General features: G+C 39.8%; 1 protein-coding gene and 1 long non-coding RNA gene across 8 annotated transcripts in view; one reads left to right on the top strand and one right to left on the bottom strand.

Annotated features, from left to right (window-relative positions):
- The window catches only part of PDE7B (phosphodiesterase 7B), a 163,519-nt gene extending 155,913 nt beyond the window's left edge, over positions 1-7,606 (top strand). For all 7 annotated transcript variants that reach the window (XM_040698415.2, XM_040698413.2, XM_046939183.1 and 4 more), the window contains 2 exons: positions 3,156-3,236; positions 4,601-7,606. In XM_040698415.2, the coding sequence (XP_040554349.1) occupies positions 3,156-3,236; positions 4,601-4,818 (299 nt within the window). In that variant the 3' untranslated portion in view covers positions 4,819-7,606. The remainder of the gene's footprint in view (positions 1-3,155; positions 3,237-4,600) is intronic.
- Positions 7,607-14,292: 6,686 nt separating this feature from the next.
- On the bottom strand, positions 14,293-18,220 carry LOC101749277. Its single transcript, XR_210503.5, has 4 exons — positions 18,193-18,220; positions 17,968-18,050; positions 16,368-16,613; positions 14,293-14,475 (listed from the first exon to the last, which is right to left on the bottom strand). It is a non-coding gene; the product is annotated as an uncharacterized LOC101749277 (long non-coding RNA).
- Between the last annotated feature and the right edge of the window lie 1,369 nt (positions 18,221-19,589).

The raw sequence follows: 19,589 nt of genomic DNA, 5'->3' as shown, positions 1-19,589 counted from the left end.
GGCTACAGTACACTAAAATCACAGATTGGCTTGGGTTGGAAGGGATCATCCAGTTCCACCGCAGGCAGGGTTGCCACCCTCTAAATCAGGCACTAGATAAGGCTGTCCAGGGCCCCATCCAGCCTGGCCTTGAATCATCCCACTAGCCGCTGTGTTTTATCTCCCTGTTCAGGCTCTCACTACAACTCCTACAGGAGTCTCACCCTTCAAGTTTCCCAAACATGACGCACTCTTCTGCGTACAAATGCAGAGAGTTCAAAAGCAGTTCCCCAGCATGGCAAGCCCCCCTCACACGGCTTACAGGAACAAAGTAGGCAAGCCAATGCTCTGCTAGAACCTATTGCAAATGCTTCAGACTCCTGCAGAGAGCTCAGTCATGCAGGGCTTTTTTTAAACACAGTAATTGCACCATTTGGCTCTATCTGCATAGGCAAGGTCATGCTGTGCTACAACATGGGCAGGGTGCAGCAGGGTTTAATCACTGCTAAATTCTTTGTCTGCAGCATCCTGAGAGCCTCAGGCAAGTGGTACAAACTCTGGAAGAGCACACAATGAAGTACTCATTTCAGTTAAAGTTCTGCTGCATGGAATTAAGCGACATTTGGGCTAGTACCTAGTACAGTTAGTCTGTAACACTAACAAACAAGGACTAATAGGACAAGTTAATTTTTGGCCAGTGTCAGTTTAAACTGGTGAAATGTCTTTGACTTTGATGCTTTTGCAGCAACAGAAGCAACTTGCAGGATGTGGGTTTGTGTCATCAGATGTATAGCCAAGGCATAATAACTAAGACATGAGGGCAGGGCTGCAGCTGTCCCATACCACATCTTTAGGGCCTTGAGGGATTCTGTTAAGAAAGGCAGCAGCCTCAGCTCTTAGAAACTTCTGCTTTTTCCCCAAGACTCCCAACAAACCAGCAAAATTTCTAAAATGCACCTCTGAGATCAGTTTTATATGCACTATACATATGAGACCAGTTAGAGCTGTACAAGGAAAATAAGAGCAGTTATGTGGGAGAATGTACAAAAAACACAGTTTGGCTGTCACTGGTGGCTGTGTAAGTCTGGTAAGTGTGGACCAAAAAAATAAATATCATGTAGTCAGATACCATTACTACTTAAAAAGAATATATATAATTTTAGGCCTCTCTACCTCCTTAAAAACGATGCTGGGTCTAGAAGGTATTTTTTGTGACATTTGAAAACCATTGCTCTTCTGCTCTGATTTTTAAGTACAGGTGAGGTAGGTAATACCAGAATTAGTGCATTGTTTAATTTTCCTTCTGTTGTGCATATGAACTCTTTTTGTCTGTGGGGTTTTTTTTTTTTTTTTTTTTTTACGCAACATTTCTAATGCCATTTCAATAGCATTTGATTGTTTGTGAAGCTCAAAATGTTTCCCTGGTATTTCCTAACTACCTAGTTAAAATAAAAATGCTCCCCTCACGTTTAAGAAGCAATTGTGTGCTGCAGTAGAGAGAAAGGTAAGGCTTAAAAATGCACATAGTATGTACAGGACTATGGAGGCCGAGTGGCACTAAAGCATTCAAGTCTGCTTGTGGGTATAAAATAAAAGTGCTTTTGAACAGGAACAGTGGGTATGAAGCCAAATGTTTCTTTTAGGTTGAATACCATGTTTTGTCTGCTCTAGCATAATGTTGTTTAGAAGAAGCATATCCATAAATAACACTTGCAGTATCCTTATTAGTAAATAAAATGGACAAGCAGAACAGCACAGCTTGTACACAGCTGTGCCGGAGGTAGGAAAGGGTCTGTACCTCATTCAGTACCCCAAGACTTGCAGCCTGGTAGTGTCTCTGAGAGTGTAAACAATCACAAAAGATGACTGTTCCACTCACAGTGTTTAAAAAAATATTAATTTTCAGCAACCTTTTAATGTGCTAGTTAATGGGCTTGCATGTGGAAATCAAATCTCCCCTGTGAGACAGGTGGTTGCTGTCTGCATGGCAACAGCATCATCAGCTGGAGAAATCAAGGCTCTCTGAGCTGCTTTGCTGCTGAGTTCTTGTATGCAGCTGACCTGTGGTCCTCTCCTGCCACTCCAGCATCTGTGTGATCATTGCTATCCATTGCCTTTAGGCACAAAAGAGACATATCTTAATGTTCTTAGCTATTACAGAATGACCTGGGTTGAAAAGGTTCACAATGATCATCTAGTTTCAACACGCCTGCTGGGTGCAGGTCACCAACTGCTAGACCAGGCTGAAATCCAGCTATGTATGTAAATGTCCTGCATGATCCTTTCTGCACCTGCAGGAGCAGTTTCTACTGACTGCTTTTAAGCATTGTTTCAGTGCCCAATTTGGTCAATTTTGCTGCAGGTAGGGCAGCAGCCAGGGTGAGCAGATCCCTCACCCAGCTGTTCATCAACAGTTTAAAGCAGACTGTAGGGCCAGTCACGGCAGGAGTGAATCTTCAGGACAGTTCCAAGTTCATACCCAGAAATATCATCCTGCAGTTGATCCCATACTGTGTTGTGAAAGTGGGAAGGAGGTCAGTCAACCACTCTGTTTCAAGTCCATTTTGTGCAGGAGACTCTGTAAGGACTTCCTCGACTACCCAGGGAATAAATGATGCAAGTTCAGCATAAACATAGCCCCCATACCCAACTATATACAACACAAAGTAAGACAAACTTGAATTTCATCCTTCTTTCACATTTATAACCTTAATCCTATGATTTTTGACACGTGAATTGTTGCTCTGGCTTGTTGTAGTTTACTGGTACAGACACAGCTGTGGGCTGCCAGGCACCCATCATCCTTCAATAGCAATTTTCACAAGCAAACAGTAGCAAATCATGCTGCAGCGCTGCAGTTTTCTAGTAGGATGTGCAAGAATCTATCTTAAAAAAGGAAGGTTCTCAAAATACTGAAGTGCTTACATGTAATGTTCATTCAAAATTCACCTTTCCTTAGAGAGATTATTCTTCTTGGCATGCTTACTCAGTTTCTCTGATACCTTGAAGAAAAAACAAGATAAAAAAAAAAATAAGGTACTTATACATCTGATGTGGTTCTCACTGGTGGCAGGTTCCAGCTGCTCAAAACCATACAGCTGCAGTCACTGTATGAGTCTGATGCATGTCTGAAGACAAAAGTAGCAGAAATTCTTTTTTTTTTTTTAATGTTGTAGGAGACCTGGAACAAAAATTTGAACTGGAAATAAGCCCACTTTGTAATCAACAGAAGGATACAATACCAAGCATTCAGATTGGTAAGTATTAGCTTCATTCTGTCTCCTCCATGTTTATCTCAGTGTGGCACAAGCTCAAACAGAAACTGAAATTTGATACGTGATAAAATCCATCTGCAACATAAACCCAGTGAATCAGCAGCAAAGGTCAGCTTTGTGAATACTGAACACCTGATCTAAGATTGACTTCTTGCTGTCTTCATCAGTTGACACATGACATTGCTTCAAATGCGTCATCAGCCAGTTGCAAGCTTATTTCTGTGGAATACTTTGGCTGTTTGAGATGATGAGGGAAAAGCGTCTCTACAACTGCTGAGTGCAGTTGTAACTGCAAAACCTCTCATTTAAAGTAGCAACACCATTATTTTCCTGTCCAGTTTCTTCATAAACAGTCCACAGTATGATGCTCCTGCAGAATCCAGGACAGAACATTAACAGGTACACTAAGAACATTTTGGCCGTATTCATTGTTGCCTTAGCAGTTCTCTGAGTATCTCAGGGCATTGAGTCAGAGCAGCAACTCCGGTTTCTTCATCTTCCCTTCTTTTTAAAAACATTTTAAAGAGATTTTACTGGAAGTACACTAACTAACTTAAATACAAGAATACAACCCCATGTTAAGGTCACTACTCAGCAGGTCAGAACAGACAAATGTTTCTGACGCAAAGAAGCTGTTGCATAGTCTTCCTGTGTTGGCCCAAAGGCCAGCATGCACATCTCAATTGCTGTCCTTGTCTGCACTTTGCAGTACAAAAGATATTTATGACATATAAGACAGTATACAGAAGCCCTCAAGCTACTGCAGCCTGGAAAGTCCTGGAATAGGCAACAGAATAGCCACAGCAGCACTCACTGCTTTTGCAGTGATAACCTCAAGCATGGTAAGGAGCTCAGACACTACTGCAACCCATGCTCAGGTCTCATGCACAGCTGTGCCTGGGAACATGTTCCTGTTTCCAGAATAACTAGAAGTTGACACTAAAAACCAGTGTCAACTTGTTTCTTTTCCCTAAGCTAGTTGTGTTAACAGTAAGAATGGCAGGTAACTTAAGAGTCACAATAAACATCTTTATTAGAATGTGTAAAAAAAGAAACCTATCCAACCATTCAAGGCAGGGGGTTACTTTCTAGTCTGAAATCTCCTCAGAGTAGGTTGCACTCTCTCCAATTTAACTTACCTCAGGCAGACAAATCCCTATCTTTGTGATGTGTGCTGTCAAAAGTTGCCTGTTTGAAGAGGAGCTGATAGTCGCTTGAAGGCTTATTGTCATTTCTCTTCAAGGTTTTCACACCTTGTAGCGCTGTACTCTGCTGAGGAACTCTGTGGGGGATAATGCACTCAGGGAATGAATTTGTTCTTCACCTGCTGTACTCTCTTTCCCTAGGGTTCATGACGTACATTGTAGAGCCACTCTTTGAGAAGTGGGCCCAGTTTACAGGCGATACCCCCTTATCTGAAAACATGCTAAACCATCTCAGGAGGAACAAGGCGAAGTGGAGGAGTTTGCTCCATAAGCAACACAGCAGTAGTAGGAGCAATGACCACTCAGGTCAAGTGACTGGCAGCCAGGAACAGACGTTAAATGAAGAAGAAACTCCTTAGTGGCAGCTTTGCACTTTTCCTTATAGCACTGCTATCTCCGTCTTGATCACAGCAGCAAGCAAATCCTGAGGAGCTAGGAGCCTGTTGTCAAGACCATGGGAAGGGAAGAAACAGCAAAGCAGACACTGTAAGAGTCCTCATGAACAAACCCATGGTTCTGCTGGTTCCTTTCTGGATCTCCTCCATCTTCCTCTCCCCTCTCTTCATTCTGCGCATGCCTGGTGCCATCCGTCACTTCAGATCACAAACTGCTTGAATGCAGGGTCCCAGCCAGCAGAGCTGAAGCCAAGCCAGTTACTGCTGCCATGAAGCAGAGAGGATTACTGAGAGAACAGGGGAGGATAGAGGCACTCTTGGTTATGTATTCATTTACCATGAGTCATACTGTGACATATGTACATAGGCCCAGAGCACCATACGCTTTCCAGTCTGGCAGCTGGGCTGCACATGAAACCACCAGCATCTTCAGAACCCGGAGGACACTGGTTGAGTGAGACAGCGCTCGCAGAGGGCAGAGAGAATCTGGTTATTTTAGTAATTAAAATAAAAGCCTTTTTAACTTTTGTATTCTGTGCACTAAACAGATCTATAAACTTTGGACTGAAGTTACACAACAATGTGTACACAACTCCAGTGTAACAAGGCTCATTTTGGTAATCATTTTTATGCCACTTTGGATAAAAGACGGGCATCTTCTCATTGCAAGGAACAGTATTCCCCTCGCAAATGAAAGGGAAGGTGTTGTACAGTCTAACCCTTTGAAACACGAACAGATCTACCTTTTGAGTACTGTTTCAAGTAACATGTTTATATTCATGTGTGTACATTTTCTGTAAATACGAAACGCTACTGATTCCCATGCCAAAATACTGGAGTATTGTGGGATTGCTACCTGTAAAAAACATTGGCACTGTGAACAGAATACTGTTAGTTTTAATACAAGAGAAACCATTTGTAAATATGTTATAGAGTTTATTAATATTCACCATTGTTTGTGGATAAAAGCCTTAACTTTTAGCATCTTTCATCTTCTGATAGCTGCCAAAAAATCATATGATCACAAGATACGATTCTGTACTGCCTTTCCACTATCAAAGGTATATCACAGGTCATTAAGGAATGAAGTCTGGCAGGATAACTTCTTGAAAACTTCAAACACATTCCATATGGGTCCGTGCTGTTAAACCATAGCACCTTGCACATTCAGTATAGGCAAAAGCTTCACAGAGCCTGAAGTTTAAGTTCAAAACAAACAAGCAAAGCCAGAAGCCCCCAGCAACAACCACAGTTCAACCATTCAATCAGATTAACATTTATTCAAGAGTGCAAATTCTTACTAAATAGCATAGTGATCTGAAAAGCACGACATGCTAATAATTCTGGAGTCCAGCTGTTTTCTTAAGTGATGTTGTAGTGGAGATGGGTTCCCCCCCCCATTCTCTTACTTAGATAGCCAGCTATAAATGCATTTGTTTTTGTTAAAAAAAGAAAGAAAGAAAGAAAGAAACCTTCAACCAACTGCTAGATCTGTCTCACTCATTGAAGGAAGAAATGCTGTCTAGTCAGCCTGTTAAGGAAAATCCTCGTAACTATCCTAGTAGTTGACGAATTCTGTGAACACTACGTTCATTTTCCTGAAAGATACATGGCCCTATTTATGTCACAGACAGCCTCAGTTCGTTCTATTCAAAGCTTCCCTTAAGCTTCCATGATTTCACCGAGCTTGCATTCTTGGGCAATACTGCATTGCACCAAAGTGATTGCCCTCTGTCCCCAAAGGAGCTAATAGTGGTCAGGCAAAGTGAAGCATTGTTGTAAACCCTCAGCACATCAAATCAGCACAGCTGTTTCCCAAAAGAACTAGCAGATATGGCCATATGATCATGTTTAGAGACAGTGGCTTTGGACAGGCCAAAAAAGCACTATTTAAGTTGGTGTTTGAGAGAAATAATGCTTACTTAGAGAGCTGTAAGGGTAGATGCAGTAGAATTTGTTTTTAGTTACAGGGAACATTGACTTTGTTAGACAAAGTCTTCACGATCATAAGGTGACTAACTTGTTTAAAGGAAAACAAAAAGCACAAGGTTTAGTAAAGGATGCTTTATTCTACTAATTCATTGGACATGTATCTTCAGAGAAAAGGACTGAAATTCAGCGAAATAGGAAGGTGGAAATCACTAGCTGTGAGTAACAGAAAACTCTCCTTCCTCCCTCTTCTAAACAGGACTCATATATTAGATGCAACATAACAGTCAAAGAGAAGGAGTTGCAGTAGAATAAAATTATTTCTAACTATAGGACATAAATGCCTTTTTAACCACCTGATGGTGGAGGTGGGAGCATCACCACTTTACAGCTTTTTAGATAAATATTTCTTCATGACAGATTTAGGACAATTATTAGGACATTATACAAGCAGTATAATGGGCTGCCTACAAGCACTTAAGTACATACAAAAGAATAGCGTTTCCCTCGTTTTGTCTTTTATACTGAGAAATTGAAGCCATTTTCCATCTAGTTCAAAGGATTTTTTAAAGTGTTCTGAGGTTTAGTTAAATAAACCTGGTGCCTAGCAGCATAAAAAGCTCTTGACAGAAACATTGTTGTGCTGCGGAGGAGCATCTAGAAAATAGGTCCAACAGGAGAGCTTAGCGCACATCAAGTTCTGTTACAGCTACAGTGCATCCAAGGTTTTTTCTGTAATTAGAGCCTAAGGGGCCTATTACAAGACTGCTCTTACCAAGTTAAATCTTCCTAATAAACTTTGAAAAGCTGCTCTTAAAACAAAGGGTTTTTTGTTGTTGCTGTTTGTTTTGTTCGAGGTTGAGTGCACTGAACATTCTTGCTGGATTTCAATCACCCTATCTAATGTAACAGTGCTTCAAATGGGTGCAGGGTGGCTCCAGAAATGCTTCTGTAGTTGGAAGCCGAACCCATTACACAAGGTTGGGTCTGGACCAGTTTGCCTCAGGTGCTCTAAACAAAAGTGAGCTGAAAAAAAAAGAAATCACGCTCTGGCAACCAGATTCACTGGGGTCTGTGGTTGGATTAGATCATCTTAGAAGTCTTTTCCAACCTTAACGATTCTATAATTCCCCAGAAAATAAGCCAAACTGTACCTGCTACAGCCAATTCAGCAACACCAGTGCTTGGTGTGGTAAGAACTTGGTATTATCTAGTAGTTAAGAGAACATTTTGGAGCTGGGATTTCTCCCTGAGGATGCCAACAGGACAGTGGATGAACTGAATGGAAAAATGTATGTGCAGGCATAGAAAGTCTGTGGATTGTTACCCTGGCAGCCCTATTGGCCACTTTACAGAAAGACCTTGTAAATCACTTTTCTTTCTTACTGGGCCACTGCAGCTAAAAGACTCTGCAGTTTTAAAACTGAGTTGAGTTTTTTCATGTATGTAATAAAGGAAGCAGATAATTGCTAAGAACAAGCTTAACACACTCTAACAGTGCCACACAAATACAAGTCACTTAATTGATTAAAATCAGTTTCTTTAAATGCAGACTTCATTTCATCAAAGAGGCAAAATTCTGAATAAATAATATTTTTTTAAAGAATGGTAATAAGTGACATTTTTAAGTTGGTTAGAAAAATATATATGTATGCAATTTCATTACATAAAGGTTTGACCTGCCTTTGGGTTCCTAAGGGCCAACATTCCGGCCACCAACCAAAATGAGAAAACAAGAACTATAACAAATGTATTCTTCTGAAAAATAGACAGATGAGTAGCTGACATTAAGTAGCACCTCTGGACAATCTCTCTAACATTAATCTATTCTTTTCATATGGACTATTGGTTTTCATTAAGAAGAATCAAGGTCTCCCAGAACGATCAATGAGAAGGTTGCTACCACAGCAAACGGAATAATCTACATCTCAAACTGCACAGCTGTCTTAACAGCTTTTCTCAACTCTGGTTGAACTTTCTATCAGAAGTTTCCATCAAAACAGAGGCAAACTGCCTACAAGCCCTTCCAAATGGACTCTTCTTGGAAAGGAGATACACTCCATTTATTTTCAGGTATCAGATACCAGACATCAGCTATAGCCTTCTATTCTAATAAACTCAGATAAGCTCTCCATAAAATTCTCCCACTCTCCTCCTGACACCACCACCCACAGACTCAGTAATAAAATTTAAATTTAAATCCTGCAAATTTAAAAAGAAGAAAAAAAGCTATGCCAAAACCTAAACAAAACAGAATAAAAACACAAGGCAAGCTTCATGCCATTGAACATGTGTCCAAATTATTTTGATTGGTGCAAACTATTACTCTATTATTTGTTTTTATAAGTCATCCAATATTTTAGGTACATAAACTTTCAGTGCAGAGCATAAGTTTGACTTGGATGTAAAAATATATTCTGCTTATCTCTGAAATCAAGATTGTATATGTCATGTTTATTGTAAAGCATTTTATATATACATATTCACATATCTTGTACGACTCAATGGGCCAAACACTGGTCCCACCAACTTCACTGGGACCAAGAATCAGCCCACATATGTGCGTATATTTGCCATATGCATCATTCTAAAAGGAAGCACTAGATTGTGTGAAAATGCTGTGACTGCTATGCAGTGATGCCAAGAGACTTAATTGTATCTTTTTTAACATACTGCTGTAAGTATTCATCATGTCAAAGAATGACAACTAATAAATAAAAATTAAAAAAAAAAAAATCGAGTGTCCAAAATTCATTGGTAGAGAGAGGTATGAGGCCACACCTGGCATCCTGCATCTAGTTCTGGGCTCCCATGACATGAAAGCTGCGGAGTGACCTCACTGCAGCCTTTCAGTACCTGAAGGGAGCCTATAAACAGGAAGGGAGTAAATTCTTTCAAAGAGTAGATAACAGCAGGACAAGGGGGAACGGTTTTAAGTTGAAAGAGGAAAGATTTAGGTTGGATGTTAGGGGGAAGTTCTTTACCAGGAGAGCGGTGAGGTGCTGGAACGGGCTGCCCAGAGAGGTTGTGGATGCCCCATCCCTGGAGGTGTTCAAGGCCAGGTTGGATGGGGCCCTGGGCAACCTGGTCTAGTAAATGGGGAGGTTGATGGCCCTGAGCGGCAGGGGGGTTGGAGATCTTATCCACATATATAAATACCTGAAGGGAGGGTGCAAAGAGGACAGAGACAGGCTGGCCAGTGGTGCCCGAATGACAGGACAAGAAGCAATGGACGCAAACTGAAACACAGGGGGTTCCCTCTGAATATCAGGAGGCACTTCTGTGCTGTACAGGCAGTGGAGCACTGGCACAGGTTGCTTGCAGAGGCTGTAGAGTCTCCTCCCTGGGGACCTTCAGAAGCCTCTACAGTGCTGGGCACCTTGCCCTGGGTGTTCCTGCTTGAGCAAGGGTTGGAACCAGATGGACCCACAGGTCTCTTCCAACCTCAATAATTTGATTCTTTGATACAGTTCCTGTATGTACTATGTTTTAAGAACATTGGTTAATTTTAGACTCATTTCCCATTTGTAGATCATGTAATGTATTTTATAATCAATATGACAGAGGCTTGAGGAGTGTAATTGAAAGTACTGGTAGTGATGTTCTCCAGTAGTAAATAGTTTTAGGTGAAAAATATCAGTCACTGCAGATGGACATTTGCCACTGTAGGGACACTGCATGAACACAGGGAAAACTATCTGTACCTCAGAGCTTTCAGTAACAACACTCACACAGTTTGTGCAGAGCATAAGGTACAACAGAATTGAACGTAGAAGCTGGAAATATGGTTTCAGTGTCATTTAGCCAGGATTTTAAGTTCCCTTTCTCAAAAGATATAATAAAAAGTAAAAAAATTAAGTTACATTTTAAGAAGCGTTTCCATATATCCTCTGAATGCAAGCTGGATTCTAAGAGGAAACCCCTTGAAGACCTGTCTTATATAGGGACAGAGTTGTGATTGTTCATTCAGAAGTTTTACACTGTCAGTATTGGAAAAACCACTCACGCTATCACAATAGATATTAGTATTGTTATTTTCAGTAACGGCTAAGTCTATACAGCTTCCTATTCTGCATAGGCACTCTGTACAGATACTGATGTTTAATGGTTCAGTACAAATAATATAGCATAAATGAATCCCTGAACTTGGCAGCAAAAGAAAAATTATAATAGGGCTTTTTTTCTCCTGGCCTGGCTAAAGTACTAACTGTAGTTTAAAGCTTAGATGTCAAATCTGAGAAATAAAACTATTAATTAAGAAAAAGAGCACTACAATTTGTACATGATAGATGATTATTTAGGTGACAGACACTCCTCCCCAAGGGGCAGGAAGTTGTCCCTCCAGTGTCTAACGCAATCCAATCCTCTCTAGATTAATATAGGTGTAGTTCCAAAATACATGGGTTTTAGCAGCAAGACAGGCTTATGCTGTTCCTGTTCCTACACCATGATCTTTCACCAGTCTAGCATGCAGTACAGTCTAAAACAGTTATTTAGGAACAGTCAAACAGAAAATAAGCCAAAACACAGACAGGAAAAGGTTTAAATTGGCCCTGTTAAATGAATTTAAAACCAATGAATCACTTTCCCATATCGTGGGCTGGTTTGAGTCTCAGGAGAAGTTTCATTGGACATCACACAACAGCTCCATCCACAAAAACTACATTTTGTTACCTACAGTGCCCCTTGCTAAAAGCTCCCTTCAGTGTCCAAGCAGCCTGTAAGGATAGGCAGCAGCAGATGTAGTTGCTTTACCCCCAAGAATGGTAGTAGTTACAATCCAGTAATAAAGGAATCTCTTACCGCTCTCCAATGATCAGGGCTCACTGAACGCTCTAAAAGAGGCAGTCTCCAAGTAGAGATCCCTTCCTCATGGCTGCCAGCCCTCAAATGAAGATAGGGAGGGGTGGACCCTGGGTCCACACCCTTCTGGTCATGCAGAATTGCTTCCACCTGTGCTCCCAGGGCTGGTAATGCCCCTTCACTAGGGGCTCCATCACTGATTCAGGCCTTGACCTAATGGTTCCCATACACCGTGCCTTGAAGACTTAAAGACAAGGAGCTCAGTGTTACAAGAGCAGATCAAGTTCATGCCAGATGATTTTATGGGAATACAGAGAAAAGTGATAAACACTATACCTTACAGAGTTTAAAATATATTGTACTAGGTTAGGAAGTGGACCTGGGTATCTTAAGACGACACAACTAAAATGGAGCATTAGTATTCACACCAACAGGGCTAAAGAGGAGTTACACTATTATCTCCCCCTATCCTACTGCCCAGAGATAAATTCTATGCTATCATTTTCATATCAACCAACATCTGCAGAAACTGCAAGTACAGAGTGGAAAGTGCAAAGAAGAGTGGCAGAAAGCTATCTGAATAATGAAAAAACCTCAAGAAAGGGGAGAGAGGGAAAAAAGAAAAAGAAAACAACCAAAAAAGACTGGCTTCCTTAGTACCACCTAATTAAAAATAAAAAAGAATAATAGAATAGTCATACTGAAGGCTTCTGTTTTCCCACATGTAAACATAAAAGCAAGGGAAAACAAAGTACAACAATATATTTGGAAGTCACTGCTGCAAGGAAACATTTAAATTTGGCTACGTGGCTAAATGCTAAAGAGGGATGAACATTTATATAAACAAAAAGAAAATCCATGAGTTAACTCAAGTATTACTAAAATTATTACATTTGGAGAAATTGTACCTTGAGATCTAAGTCAACCTTTAGTTTAGAATGAAGCTTTCGTGACCTATTCACACAGGTCAGCAACTGCTACATTCCAAATTCAAAGCTTTTGTTTGTATATGCAGAGGATTCCTATGAGCTTGGCTCATGCATAAGAATCTGCGTGAAAAAAAAACATAGCTACAAAAGCGTAAGTAAATCTAGAGATGCAGCTACACGTGTTTTTGATGCCTGGCATCATTCCTTTAAGAGGACCTGCCAGCATCTGAAGGCAAACTCAGGGCTAATCACTTTGGGTAATCAAAATCCAAAGCAAATAGGAAATACTACAACATACCATTGATTCAGGGTCAGATTCCACAAAAAAAAAGATCATTCCTTTCCCTAGTATCACTTTTCTGCATCTTTCATGTTTTACAATGGCTAACCATATTTCAATGCAATCTTTAAAGAGGTAGAAAAAAGATATTGGTATCATCTACTGAAAGATCAAAAAACAAGTAGAATTACTTTCTTTAAAACATGTTGATCTCTGTGATGAGTCAGCCACAATGTCAGACGGGTACTTACTTCAGCTACTCAAAATTGCTTATACAATGTCAAAACAGATATTGTATTCCTTAGTTGCCTAAAAGCATGTACAAAAGTTTTAACATAGCAAACACACTTCCTATATTTACACTCCTTGTAGCTACAAAGATAATACACATACAAATTATATCACTGGAAGATAGTATCGCTGGATTGAAGTGAAGAGACCTGAAGAAGAAGATGTGTGGTCCTCCCTCTGCACTCGACTCTTCAAATTCCTCTGTGCTCCCTCTATCAGCAGCCTAGTCTGGAGCTGACTAAAACTTACTACCAAGCCCCCATTTTCACATTCTCTTGCACCTTGCGTACACCTAATGACAGTCAGCTTCTCAAAGACACCAAATAGCCACAAGCAAGACAAAAATAATTTACTTTCAGAAAGTACAGTATTTATTATGTTCCAAATTCTATGCTACTTTCTTTTAAGTGATTGAGTGACTTTCCCCCGGACTCTTCAGTTGAGGGAGGGAGATCTTCCTTCTCTGAGATGCCCCAAACTGGGCTGGAGGAGAGGAAGGTCAGAGAGCGCAGGGTAAATTTCCTGTCAGAGCCATAGCAAGAAGCTCACAGCTCAGGCAAGGAATACAGCGAGTACTAAAGTTCTTGTGAGGCTTTTGCTGTCACGTAGACATGAGAGGGGTCACTGTAACTCAGAAAGATGCTGAATTAAGTGGAACCGAGGACTCGCATGCAAGGACACGACAGGCAGAAGCAGAGATCCTTCCAACTCCTTTCTACCTTCTTTGATCATCATTCCTGAGGTCTCCCTAGTTAAAACCACAATGGTTTTATTCTAATTAAACCTGGCTTTCTGATCTCAAGAGAAAAATTCTCCTGAGGTTCAGGTCAGCTTCAATTCCTGTCACATTTTATTAAGTACTTTTCACAACAGTATGAAGCCTACTTTTTTTTAAAAGGGATTATTGCATATATGTCAGTTTCTCAGATTTACAGGCTAGTAGTTCAAAATATTAGCATTAATGTTTGCTTAGGAAGGACTACGGAAAATGAGTTTGAACTTGAGCTTTCTTTGCAAAATCCTGTCTCTGCCTGAGACCTAATCACACCACAATGAAACCCTGCATTACCAATAGCCTTCCTTTCTGAGCAGTTCCACTACTTCAGCATACATATTTGCAGAACCTGGGCTTTCAAGTACAGCATACTTACAAAATCATCTGGTATTTTCTACTGTGATAGCTTGATAGTCACAGTGTACATGAAATGCCAGCTAAAGATGGAATTCATTTATTTGCACTTGGGCAGCACTTCGGAGCACTCCAGTTCTAGAGCAGAACCCCACACGCGATGCAAATAATACTGCTCCTACTGCAAGTCTTCAGAAAATATGTCATTGAACAACATATTCATGTTACTTCACAATTCAAGAAAAAATCCACCACAGATCCTGTAAAGAACAAGATTGGAAAGGAGAGCAGTTACTTTAATGATAAAGTATAGTTAATTGTCTTGAGTTTTGTGGGGAAAAAAAGGTGAACTGATCAGCTACGAGTATCTTTAAAAAATTTACATTTTACTGTTTTCTTCTGGGAAAGATTGCCACTTCATCTGTCCAACTACAGTTCTTTCTTTCCGATACCTCAGCATCATTAATTTAAAGGGGGAACTTGCATTACCACTCTTGGGTTTCTTGGCAGCTTACAGTTTTGCCAGTGGGAGTGACACTGCTCTCACGGATATCTTATATAACAATGCAGATGTCACGTTTCACCTGGCACAGCACATCTACAAACTTAAATTTTTTGAGATCCATCAGAGTATGGACTCTTCTTAAATCTCTGAAAATCAGCAGAGGTGCACCTTCCAAGCCAACACAAGCTCCTCCCTCTGAAAGTACTTCCAAAATGCAAAAGACATAAACACTTCTTCTAAAAGCTGGACTATTGGACAACCTGTGATAAATATATTAGAAAATAAACATACTTCAAAGGCTCTCTGCAGAATGTAGCATAAGAAGCTCCTAATTAAATGAACAAAAAGGCATAATTGTCAGAAGTGACTCAACCAAGAAAAGCCTCTTAGAAAGTTTGATTGACAGATTCATATGTCCAAGAGCTAAGTTTTAAAACGTAATAAGTCTTGGTCACTTAGAAGTCACAGGGTTATTTGTTTGGTATTGGCTTGTTCTTGGCAGGGAGCATTGTTTATTTTCCACTATGTAGTGGGTTCAGTATAAAACTGGTTTTGGGTTTTGGGTACTGAATACAACAAGTAACAAAAAGTCATCACTTCCCATTGTGGATGTCATACTCACTGCTGGAATGAACCCTCACTTAAATTACTCTAATTTTCACTTCCTGCTACTGGTTAGTATTATGTTTCTCTCTGTCAGAAAAGAAAGAGGCCTTTGCCACCTTTTTCTTTTTGCTTTTTGTTTTAAATTTCCCTTCACGCATTCAGCACCATACCAGCTCACTGCAAACAGAAACTGCATTCTAAAGATGCAGTACCACAAACTATAAATTTGAACAATTTGAACAGAACTCCTTTATAGCTTTACACTCGACTGTACTAGAACATACGCTGTTTCTGAAGACCTAACTTACTACAGTATGATAACAATGGCGTGGTGTCGTCATTCCCATCTTCATGAGTGATCACAATGTAATTTCTTTTTTTGATTATCCACAATTTTTACCCATTGTTTCATTACTGAAATTTTGGAACTGCATTAACCCAAAACAATTCCCCACAACCCTTGTGGAAACATTTCCTTTCAGTGATTACTGTTATCTGACACGTAGTCAGTTCTATACCCATTTAACATATATTCTAGGGATATGAATACTATTTTTAATTAACAATACACTATTATATTACAGCTATTTTTGTCAAAGATTATTTAAAAGATCTATTTTCTAATAGAGCCACACGAGGTTGCTGCAGTTACCTAGGTGTTTCCAAGGCTGTAATAAGATCCTACCATACACATCCAATCTTTTTGCCTAGAATTGGCACATGCTAACTGACCTTCAGTTGCCTGGTTTACTCAGTTTTTCTTAAAAAGAAGATCTAGATGCCACAATAGTTTTCCAGGTTTTCCATATTCAAAATGAACATACAAGGCCAGAGGCCTCCTTCTGCCAACTTCTTTAGAAACTGCAGATTCAAATTCCTTAATCATCCTCCATTTGAAGTATATCTTTTTTTTCATAGCAAGCAGGGTTTTACTTATTTAGAGAAGAATGACTTCAGAAGTAAGGAGAGGTTGTTTTTTTTTGAAGTAATACTTTCCACTTTTTCTAAGATCTACTCAATTCATGAGACTTTGATACTTACCAATCAACAAGATAAGCAGCAACTTCCAAATAAAAGCACAAGTGATCATTACCACACGCGATGTTCATGACCTTCAATTCACACCAGGTTAACTCTTAATGATTTTTATGTTTAGTCAAGGTCTGCCCATGTACCACTGGATCTTAGTTGTAAGGTAGGTATGCTGGAGAATGATGAAAGACTTGGTCCGATGATCAAGATGCAATCTCCTTCCCCTATGGCTCTTATCATGTTAGAGATGGGTGCCTTCAGGAAAGAAAAAGATTCTGAGTTTGTACAGATGTGTAGAAATGGAACAAGTTTTTGCTGTTTCCCCAGGCAACTATTGGCTCAGGGTATTGTTAACATCCTAGCAACAGCTCCAGTAGCTCACAAAGCATGTAGCAGGATCTCTGTCGCTCTGTTTGCTTATCTTGCCACACTTTAATCTTTCTTTCTTTTATTTGTGACTTCAAAATTAGAAACTCAACATTAGAGAACTGTGATATTACTGACAAACTAGGTTATAGAGCAGCAGATTTTGTAGAGATGAGTTTCATAGAATTGCTCACGTTGGAAAAGACCTTAAAGATCATTGAGTCCAACCACAACCTAACCATACTACCCTAACTCTAACAACCCTCCACTAAATCGTGTCCCTGAGCACCACATCCAAATGGTTTTTAGACACATCCAGTAATGGTGACTCAACCACCTCCCCAGGGAGCCTATTCCAGTGCTTAACAACGCTTTCTGTAAAGAAGTGTTTCCTGATATCCAACCTAAACTTATCCTGGCGCAACTTGAGGCCATTTCCCCTCGTCCTGTCATTTGTCACCAGTGAGAATAGACCAACCCCGCTCTCGCTGTAAGCACCTTTCAGATATCAGAAGAGAGCATCTCCTTGGGGAGACCTTAATAATCCACAATAATAATAATCCCCTTAATAATCCCCAATAAGGTTTCACTAGCAGCCTCATTGTTCTAACACACAAAAACAAGGTATACTCTTCAAATCTTAAAAAAGTCCATATTATTACTGGGAAATATCAAAGTCATTGAAGATTTACTGGAAATTTTAGGAAAAACAAAAAAAGGATCCTTGTAGAAATATAGCAACCAGTATCTTAATATAATCCATATAAGCCCAGACAGCGCATGCAAGAGGAATGAATGACATAAGAAGCAAAGACAACCAGTTCAGAAACATGTGAAAGGTCAAAAGGGCAGATAAACCCCACATTTTACCTGAGTCAAATCAAAGTAAGAGTCAAATCAGGTATTTTTACTATTACAAAATACTGACTTTCCAATTACTTTCCCACTGTACATGCTGGTATGGCAGCTTCTAACTTAACAAAATGGCAAGAGAATACTGAGCTTGACCTCTATTTAAGAATGCTTTCTTACAAGCAAGGAAAGAGCATAACAACAACAGCATGACTTATCAAGCCTGCCTTAGCAGATGACAGTCAAATACAGTGTATAATGCAAGCAATACAATCAGTAGAAATAGTGTAATGGAAAAAAGCTGAACCAAATACCATCCAGACATAATAAGTAAGACACAATGAATACTCATACAAAAGAACAGCATTCTGAAGGATAAAGTAAAACTCACCAGCTGGAGCGCAGAGCACCAACCTGCATGATCCATAAGGTTGTTTGGGAACTTATAACTGAGACTTCTACAGCTCTCACTATCTGAAAACAAAACAAAACAAAAAATGACAACAAGCAAACAAACACCAAGACAAATACTCACAGGCTATGAACTCAAAGGTCACAATACATCAAACAGTTGCAAGACAGCAGCAAAACATGAAGAAATTAAAACTAAGCTCACTTTAACTTTCTTTCTGCTCCCTTTTATCAGCAGCTGTTGCTCAGTGGCTCCCTCTACGTTACAGCAGGCGGCTCTGATTCTGAAAAGCAAGGCAGGATCACCTTTGCTTAAAAGTGGCAGCCAAGCTAAAAGCTGTTCTTTGTTTCAAGAGTTCTGTGTTCTACAGAGGCAGAAAAAGAGTGGACCTAAGGTTGTTCAAGTTACTATTTAGATGTGAAGAGCAAAGGATATGTAGTAGAGCATAATCTTTTTTATCTCAAAGAAAAATATGTTTGTTCTTTAAATGCCAGGTGGTCCCTTTGATAACTAATTGCTAAGCAGCAACGCATTTTCAGTAGCATAATCTAAGTGTTATTTACAAAATTCATACAATTCAATAGCAACACTCATTGTATGTGTACTTCAACACAAACAGATTTTTTTTCCGGTAGTAGTTTTAAATGGGACGTGAGAGGATATTTACTCAGGAAAGGCCTTCTTTAACTCATCAAGTAAAATCTTCTGCCCGTTTTTCTGAACGTTCAACATTTAGGAAAACAAAGCAGCAGGTTTATTTTGTGGATCAGTAAATAAATCAGCCTGGCGTTGACCTCTCATTAATCAAATTACGCTTAAATATAGTTCACCATAGCACTAGTAAAGTTAGAAGCGTTTACCTCTACAAGTTAATGAGTACCACAGAGAGATAAAAATACAAAGAGGTTACGGTTTTGCTGTTAGACTTACTGCTTGCAAAGCAAAACTACCTTTAAATTTAAGATTTGTAACGCAGATCTGGTGTAACACTGCTCTCTTGTGGTTAAGTACATGCAGTTCAGCCACAGAACACCTCATTTTCATCATTTATTTTCAAAAACTCCAAGTATGTTTTATTCTAAGCTATTTGTTCCTGGTTAGAGGCTTACTACATCTAGCACCAATTTCATCCCTGCACACTGTGCCACCTATTTGTTGCCTAAAAAGGACAAATTTAGGCTCCCACTTTTGATTCTCTGACCCACTGAATTAACATGCATCTATTTGTCTTAACAAAGAGGTGTGAGTGCTTCTGTTCCAAGCCTGAACGCTTCTACTCACACATATACAAAGGCTGTTCCAAAAGTAATGCCTCCTATTTTATTACGTTGGCCCATGACATCAGAAACAGATGTTGGTGGCATGGCAGTAGAGGTTAAACCTTCCCACCAATATTCCTTTACATGTTGTTGCTGTGAGACAGATGGCAGCAGAGGGGCAGTCTGACAGAATGACACCTGACATGGAAGTGTTTATGAAGCAAACGTGTCACTGAATTCCTCCATGTGGAAAGAAATGGCACCCACTGATATTCACTGATGCTTGCTGAACATTTATGGACACCAAACAGTGGATGTGAGCACAGTGAAGTTGTGAGTGGT

This window comes from Gallus gallus, chromosome 3 (assembly GCF_016699485.2).
Source record: "Gallus gallus isolate bGalGal1 chromosome 3, bGalGal1.mat.broiler.GRCg7b, whole genome shotgun sequence".
In the NCBI taxonomy this organism is placed as follows: Eukaryota; Metazoa; Chordata; class Aves; order Galliformes; family Phasianidae; genus Gallus; species Gallus gallus.
Note: the sequence above shows the minus strand (reverse complement) of the source record. Positions and strands in the feature narration are given on the sequence as shown.